Genomic DNA, 8,682 nt, shown 5'->3' with positions numbered 1-8,682 from the left:
GAGAGAGAGAGAGATGAGGAAGGTACTAGTAGAGATTGCATTTGAGGCGGCTGTTCCATTTGGAGGAGGATCTGGGGACGGTGAACCTGGAGAAGAATTCAGAGAAAGGGCGCGGCGGAGACGACCAGTCAACTTCGCGGAGGGCGTCGACCAGATCCTCCGCCGTGACGTTGCCCCAATCCATTTTCGGTGGTGTTCGGAACCCTAGCTTTGCTAAAACGCAGTCGTTTCGTAGAGAGAGAGCGCGAAACGTTAGAAAAGAGAATCGTCGGAGAAAGAAGGGATGGTGGTGTGTGATCTGGTTTAAATGACACGGAGACGCCAAGGAAAGAAGTACTGATCTTTTGGTTTTGGTTCTCTAGTCCACTGACATAAAAAGAAAAAAAGAAATAAATGTCTGAGCCCAGGTTCGAACTGGGGACCTTTAGTGTGTGAGACTAACGTGATAACCAACTACACCACCCAGACAACTTGTTAGGGCAATTCATCTAATTTTATTTATTAATATATTCGATGGTAAGGAAACAGGAAGAACCAACACTCCTGGACGCCGTGCTATGTATGAATTTTGTTCTTCCTCTCTTACTAGGAGTCTAGGAATATCACGGTTATCACCCCATTGACGGTAATGTCAATGACCTAAATGTTACAGTGAGTAACAATTTTTAAGATTTACTATAAATTTCTTTGTTTTTAAATGATCATAATTCATATAGTCAAACGGGCAAAGTATTCAGTTTTTACGTGTCTATGAATTGAATTCGTTATTATCTATTTTTTATCTTGTAGTTGAATTTCAAGAAGACTTGTAAATCAAATTTAGTATATACATATTCCACACTATGTACGTTATTGTAGAGTATAATTCTAATTGAGAGATTCTTATGTAAGGCAAGCGTGCCACACATGACGGTTCGTCCGGCCATTAAAAACACATACATGGATTTTATAAGTATTGCAATTTTATAAAACAAGAGTAATTTTGATATTAACATAAAGTTTTTGCATTCTCTTGCGATTTCTTGAGCTGTACTACTTTAGTTTTCAACTTCAAAATTCGTCATAAAATTATAATAAGATTTCTACTGCAGATGAAAATTTCTACTGCTCCATACAAAGGTGTAAATCAAGTACTACTGTAATTCAAAGAAATTTTTTTTTACCCCAAAAATATCTACGTCGTCCAAAATTGTCAACCTATAATCGCCTGACGTCCTCCAAAGTACATGACATTATTGGACCTGGTCCATCCCTTCACCACCTACCTCACCAAAACGAAATAACCCCGACCAATCCCCCCACGCCACCCCAGTTGCAGTGCACGCCACATGCACAGTCCACCCTGCACCCAACCACACAATATCCCCTCTCTCCTTGTAGCTCCACGCTTCCGCTTTCGTTTTCAATCCTCTCTAATTCCCTCCCTGTACTTGGACGCTCTGCCCACTAATCTCAATTATTATCTCCTAATCGCGATTAATCATCGCACCAACGAAAACAAATTAGCTTAAATCATTTTCTCCTTAACAATCATCTCCATTAAACAATCTCAAAATTCCTTCCATCAAAATCTCTTCCCATTTTTTCCTCTCTCTTTCTCTCTGATCAAATTCAACCCAGAGTCCACCGGAGATCTAAATTCGAGGTGTCGGAGCTTCAATTTCGCTATTCGGAGCTTAGGGTTTGAGAAGAGAAAATGGCTCAGGCGTCCGGGAGGGGAGGACGGGTGGTAGGGGACTATATAGTGGGCCGGCAAATCGGGTCGGGTTCGTTCTCGGTGGTGTGGCACGCGCGGCACCGCGTCCATGGGACGGAGGTGGCGATCAAGGAGATTGCGACGGGCCGGCTGAACAAGAAGTTGCAGGAGAGCTTAATGTCGGAGATCTTCATCTTGAAGAAGATTAACCATCCCAATATTATTCGCCTGCATGATATAATCGAGGTTAGTTGGATTTGAATTTTGTTAAATTTTGATTATTGTTTTAGGTTGTTGAGCTGGAAATTATGGAGGGAAAGAGTAATGAAATGAAAACATGTGTAGTTAGTTTTAGTTGCGGAATTTGGAAAATTCAAACTTAAGAAAAGTCTCTGTATGAGCTAGTTGAGCTGTTGAAGGTGATAGCAGGAAAGTCTGGCAGTTAAAAGTTAAGGAGTTTCGGTATTTAATAGCGGAAAATAAGGCATTGATGGTTCATTCAAATGTTTGCATTTCTTATGGCATTCTATAAGCATGTAAAATTTGAGTTCTTTTCCAGCTTTAGGTTTGGTAGAAATGTGAGTATTGGACTCAAAACGGCAGGTACTAAGTGCTAACTTTGCTTTGATAGAAACATAGAAACTAAGTTGAATGTCTGCCTCAGTGGTCTTGAGATAGGAGTTTCCTGAATCGGAGAGGATAAATTGGCAATTGGAAGACAAATAGGACCAATAGGACCATTGTTTCTATTTTGGGTTGAAGAAGGATAAGTCCTATTAGCTGTTGTTGATATCTTTCAAGCTGTTTCTGTGACTTCTTTCCCCTCGTAAGGTTGTCTAACATTCTCTTCATATAGGTTCCTGGGAAGATAAATCTTGTACTGGAGTATTGTAGAGGAGGTGATCTTTCTATGTACATTCAACGCCATGGAAAAGTGCCTGAAGCTCTTGCAAAGCACTTCATGCAGCAGCTAGGTTTGCCTCAAATTTTTCTATTTGCTTATTCAAGTCTTTCTTTCTTTTATGTATTGTGCTGATGTTAAAGTGATTGTGTTAATTACAGTGGCAGGTCTACAAATGCTTCGCGACAATAATCTTATACATCGAGATCTAAAGCCACAGGTTTGTTTATTATCTGATTAGTTTTGATCCTTCTATAACCATTAAGAGAGTAGAACTTTTATTTGCAATGGTGCTTTAGCTTAGTGTGTATATTGTTTGACAAAATGATTACTGTTAAGTTAGTTGGCCATCTCTTACCAAATAGTCTGTCATGGTATGTTGTCAGACTTTAATATGGATCACGTAATCAGAAAATTCCACCTGATTAACTATTTTGGTGTATGACTTGCTAACAAAACATGCTACATGGCTAGGTAAGACGTGAGCACTATATATACTCTTACATACAACTATACCACCTTGTTTTTGTTAGGAGCTAAATATGTACCTGGTCTTAATTGTAAAATTAGGGTTTAAACATTCCCACTAATTTTAGCGTAGACACCAGAACAAATTTTGTTTTAGCCTGAGATTAGCTTCTTAGTACAACATCCAGTACTGTATAAATAAATTGATGTCTAGAAATACCATAGGATATTGTTTGATATGTAGTAATCTTGTCTCTGCAGAAAGGTTTCGTAGGTATGTCATTCCATTTGTAATGTTTATCATTCTTGGAACAGAATCTCTTGCTGTCCACCAATGACAACAATTCCGTTTTGAAGATTGCAGATTTTGGATTCGCAAGGTAATTTGGTCTACATCCTTTTGCCTTTGATTTCAGCAACCTTGTGTTTCATCTCTTTAAAACAGCGCTTATCCTTTCTTTTTCTGTGTGGGCAGATCTCTGCAACCTCGCGGCCTTGCTGAAACTTTGTGTGGTTCGCCACTTTACATGGCTCCGGAGATAATGCAACTCCAAAAGTACGATGCAAAGGTGAAATTTTCTCTTCTCAATTGATAGCCAACTTGCATAAGATGATTTCTGTTAACTTTAAACTGAATACGCAGGCAGATCTCTGGAGTGTTGGTGCAATTTTATTTCAGCTTGTGACCGGTAAAACCCCATTCACAGGAAACAATCAAATACAGGTTTGATTACAAAACATTTCCCCCTTTCATGTTTCCCTGGCAAACATGAAGCGTTTAATGTGGGCCTAGGATGAGTTCTAATCCTCTGCTTGGGCCAAAGTAGTAATATACCAAAGCTATAACTTTTCCTTATTTTTCTCTTGTGTTGGCAGTTGCTTCAGAACATTGTTAAATCAACTGAGTTGCAGTTTCCTTCAGATAGCAACAATTTGAGTTCAGAGTGCAAGGATTTATGTCAAAAATTGTTACGCCGCAATCCAGGTACTTCAGTCTGCATGGTAAACTTGAGTTTTCATGTGTTAAACATGCCTAGGGAAAGAAATAAAATGGATCAAAATGCTTCATGCTTGAATTTCTTTCATTTTTTTATACTCCCAGAGTTCCAGATTTCTCAGTGGAGTGAGAGAGATGGAAACAAGTCATATATGATAGAATTTTTGCTACCCTATGAGCCTTTTTTGTTTTGACGTTGTTGGGATGAGCAATCCTTCTTCATCTTCATAATGCATGATCTGGATGGATGCATGTACTCATAGTTGTGCTTGTGTAGTTTCATCTAATTTGACTGGTCTTAATTATAAGCTAAAGCACCTCCATTTACTCGACAATACAAATTTGGAATGAATAACATAGGATGGCTGGGAAGATTTCCCTTTTGTTTCTTGTATGTTGAGACCAATGATTTGATTGAGTGAAAAGAGGAATTTAAAATGTTTGTAGCAGGCAAAAACTGGTGGCAAGACGTATTAAGGGCAGGACAAGCAATCATGTTGAGATAGTATTGATATTTAATGAACCACTAGATACACCACTGACAAATAAGTTCAGGTTAATTGGACGGTTCTAGAGGAAGACCAAACTAATACTGGATGAAGTTGTGGAAAAGCATCCAATATTTACAATAGGGAATACAGTATATGATATAAAGAATCATGGGAATTGATGTGGCTAACCACATATGTTTAGCAAATCAAAATTGATGTTGATGAATAAATGAATATTACTGAGCTCCTAGAATTCATTAACGAATTTTGACTTGATAGTAATGACTCTTTTCTTTGACATTGTATTTACAGTGGAACGATTAACATTTGAAGAATTCTTTAATCACCCATATCTTGCTCAGAAGGCCCTAGAGAATGCATCAAGGTAAGTGAAGCACGGAATTTTGTCTTTCTGGTTGTGACTTGATATATTTCACACGTTTAAAGAGGATCCTCTGTGACGCAGGAATAGGAGGGGTTCAAGGATGGGAGACGGATTTCCTATGTCTGATACCGGTGCCATGAGGAACATGGAAGAAAGTTCTCAGGAGGATTGTATGCCTTTCCTGTTGGATGACGATTCTAGTGGTCCTGAGGGGAGCCCTTCTTATTCAAGGAGGAGGCCCTCGATGAAGTCCACTTATGGATTTTCTCTTGATACGAAAGCTGATAGACGAGAAGCATCACCAAGCACATCTTTCAGATATGGCAGTGCAACACGTAAAGAACATTCTACTCTTAGATTTGACAACCATAAACCATTAGATAGAAATCTATATAACCATCTAGGATCCGTGGACCAAAAAGCAGTGAATGCTCGTTCAAGAGGTAGACTTCTCTTATGTTCCTCGTCATTTCTGTATATGGTTGCATTTAAACATGTCGGAAAGTATTCATTATTTTGTTTTCATCAGCACTTGGGGATTCAATGGAATTGATTGATCAAGATTATGTACTTGTCTTGGGACCCCCAGTTGATGTGTCATCTACTTCAGCAAGTGCTTCAAAGCCAAGCCACTCATCATACAAATTTGAGAGTCTCCCGCAAGAATCTCTAACCACCTCGACAAGTGCCCCAATGCCAATCATTGGTGCAGCTAGTAATAACACGTGTGTCATAGGAAGCTTGGATAGTCAGAGTTCTGCTCCAGGGACATCGCTAGGATCAACTGATATGGCTGATGCTTTGGAGCAACCATCATCACACTGCATGACAAGGCTTAATTCGCTGCAGCAGTGTGTGTCTGCTATTACTGAATTAGTTCATGAAAAGGTAAATCATGTGTTTCTTCCTGTGCACTGAACTGTTTTACGCTTTCCTTTCTTAAATGAGTAGAGTAGTTAGAAATGCCATACACAGACAGTATTTTCACTGCTTTGTTTTTGTTTATATTGCCTGTGTCTTCAATCATGACATTCTCTGTTTTGATTTTTTATTTTTTTTAAAGATTGAGGCGGGCAAGCAACTAGAAGCATTCTCAATTCAGCTAGTAATTCTTGCTATTTGGAAGCAAGCACTTCACATATGCCACACACAAGCTGCCTCGGCAATGGAAGGAAGTCCAAGCCAAGAAATTACAAGAATTAGGAGGAGCACGAGCAAGAAGCAGGGTAGTCCTGATGCTGAGGAATGCCTTGAAGCTGTCAACTCTCAAGGGCCGGAAGATCTTTCTGCACAGATTGAGAGGGAATTTCTCCGGGAGGTTGAGCATGCAGAAGATCTAGCAAAGGCCATTGATCCTGGTATGGATTTAATTTTCACATGTTTTCTCGGGTGTTTCTTCTTTTTCATGTGGCATTGGCTCTTAATGGTTGGCCCCCTTAAGATCAAGCATTGTTTTGCTACTTTTGCATAGTTATAATCTGGAGATTAGTGACTTTCTAACTGAGCTAGTTCTAATGGTTCTTCCTTCGGGAAACAGTTGAGAGTCATTCTTTTCTTGTGCATGCATAATGCATACATGTCTCATGAAATATGGTCAACTGATTTTTGGACTTTAATTGACATGCAAACATATACATATTTTGATAGTCTGTCCCAAGTATGTTGAGAAGCGGGGGCACTCATGGTTTTACAACTGATAACAAACTTGCCTGTTTTCTTTCTCATGGTTGCAGGACATACGGAGATGCCGGATGCAATGGAGACAATATTTCAATCTGCTCTAGTTTTCGGGAGACACGGGGGTGTGAGTATCTTAATCCCTCGTCTCATTTTCCTCAAATTGCATACATGGTTGGCATTACTTGAATTCTTCAAATTTTACACAGATTAAACTTACAGGAAAAACATGATCTTTATTCTTTTTGACATCTTAAAATTTTGGGCTAAAATTCTGCGAGTTTGGGTTACCAGTTGATACACTCATTGCCATGTGTCTGAAATTCCTTTTTCTTTTTAAGCCAATGACACTTTGATGCAATGATTCTTTTCTTTCCGACTACTTTTCCTTTTCTCCACGTTCAAATAGTAGAGAATCAGCTTGGTCATTGAAATTCATAACCTTAGATGTGTATGCAACGTAGAGTGCAGTAATAAAAGCTAGATGGGTCTGTTAATAGAGTCTAATGTGTAAGCTGATTAGAAACCCAAGATGATTATAACAACAGAGCAACATAAACTTAAAAATACTTCCAAAGGGGAGTTTGGGGCAAATTACGCCTATATCTTTATAAATTACGCAAATTACCCTATGAAATTGGTTGTCTTTGTTTTCCATATTATAATCATATATTGTGTGGCAGGTAGATGAGCTTATGGGTGACATGGATAGTGCAGCAGTATTTTATTCAAAAGCTGTGCGTCTCTTGGTATTCCTTCTAGTGGAAGCACCATCCCTCATACTCAACCCACCATTCTCCCTGACCAGTTCTGACCGGTACAGACTTCGAACATACATTGGTATACTCAACAATAGGCAAGGTTATTCAAGGTCGCAGCGGATGGCTCTTTTGAAATGCGAGGAACAATGCCCTCCTTAGGAATGTAAAAAAATTTAAGCGTAGAGTTGGTTGATGACTTTCTTTGACTGCTTGACTGTACATTGTATATAATAATTTGTTTGTACAGGTATTCTTTGATTGGAGGAGTGTGGAGAGGTGGTGATACTTGTATCAAAATAGTTGATGTAGTAATTCCATTTCTGTCATTAAAAGAATGATGAAATGTGCATCTGTTGCCAAGGTTTCAAAATGCTTGAAGAAGTGCGTATTTTGAGATGAATGTCGCTGTTTTTTTCCTATTATTTTGATTATTTCTTATGAGTTTTAAAATCTGAGACTCCAGGCCTAGGGCTGGCCCTCAGCATTGTTTGATTCGTACTGTAAATGTATAACATGACATAAGAGGTCTCGTTTTCATGTAGAGGTTGTCATTCTTTCCATTTTCACCACATTGAAATTGCTGTTCATATTCCTCTAGATTACGTCTTTCTCCCTCCAAAGATGAAAGACCCGAAGAAAACAAGATCAGACTAGAAATGTGAAAATGGGATGGTATCTGGACTTGATAGGACAATTCCATTAATTTTTGGGTGCAGTAGTTGCTACCAGTCAATATAAACCCATATCTAATGGTATTGGCAGGATCCTTGTTGAAAGTGAAGTCTCCCTTCTCCACTTCACCTATATTCCAATTAACAATAATGGTGAAACACATTCATGTTAGTATTACATTGACCAAACCACAAAAATTCCTACCTAGTATCATTACGTAATGTCATTTTCTTCCTTGCCAATTAACATGCTTTTCAAAACTAAGGTATGTTGGTCCTCTAAGCAACCTCTCGACTATTACGTACCTAACATTATATCGCAAGTTTGATATCCTCTAATTAAGTTTGAAAGAACAATCGTATCATTAATCAACGATTCGTTTTTATGTTATTTGATAATATGATATGATCTTAAATTTGATTGATTTTTTTTTTTTTCAAGGATCGGTAACCATCATGAAAAATAAGAACGGCACTTGAATTGAAAGGCTAGACTGTAGAAAATAAAAGAAGAAGAGTAAATTACATAGTAGCATATGACCAAATTTAAAAACACAAAAAACCCACTTCCAGTAATTTTTATACAATTTAAGACATCAGCCCAAGCCCAAAACTAATGGCATTAGCCCTGATCC

At 38.4% G+C, this 8,682-nt stretch overlaps 2 protein-coding genes and 1 non-coding gene across 3 annotated transcripts in view; 1 reads left to right on the top strand and 2 right to left on the bottom strand.

Moving 5' to 3' along the window:
• LOC101307223 (PRA1 family protein A1-like) overlaps window positions 1–373 on the bottom strand; it is a 2,872-nt gene extending 2,499 nt beyond the window's left edge. The window contains exon 1 of the mRNA XM_004302653.1: window positions 27–373. Within this exon, the coding sequence (XP_004302701.1) occupies window positions 27–184 (158 nt within the window). The 5' untranslated portion in view covers window positions 185–373. The remainder of the gene's footprint in view (window positions 1–26) is intronic.
• A 21-nt stretch (window positions 374–394) lies between these two features.
• Window positions 395–468, bottom strand: TRNAV-CAC. The gene has a single exon. It is a non-coding gene; the product is annotated as a tRNA-Val (tRNA).
• Window positions 469–1,696: 1,228 nt separating this feature from the next.
• LOC101307421 lies at window positions 1,697–7,734 on the top strand. The gene is made up of 13 exons (XM_004305134.1): window positions 1,697–1,942; window positions 2,553–2,670; window positions 2,759–2,817; window positions 3,381–3,445; window positions 3,541–3,634; window positions 3,709–3,789; window positions 3,942–4,050; window positions 4,866–4,938; window positions 5,020–5,381; window positions 5,468–5,826; window positions 6,002–6,296; window positions 6,672–6,742; window positions 7,299–7,734. The coding sequence occupies exons 1-13, from the start codon at window positions 1,697–1,699 to the stop codon at window positions 7,533–7,535; spliced, it is 2,169 nt and encodes a 722-aa protein (XP_004305182.1). The 3' UTR covers window positions 7,536–7,734.
• The last annotated feature ends 948 nt before the right edge of the window (window positions 7,735–8,682 follow it).

Source organism: Fragaria vesca, linkage group LG6 (assembly GCF_000184155.1).
Source record: "Fragaria vesca subsp. vesca linkage group LG6, FraVesHawaii_1.0, whole genome shotgun sequence".
NCBI classification, from domain to species: domain Eukaryota; kingdom Viridiplantae; phylum Streptophyta; class Magnoliopsida; order Rosales; family Rosaceae; genus Fragaria; species Fragaria vesca.
This window is presented reverse-complemented; position numbering and strand designations above follow the sequence as displayed.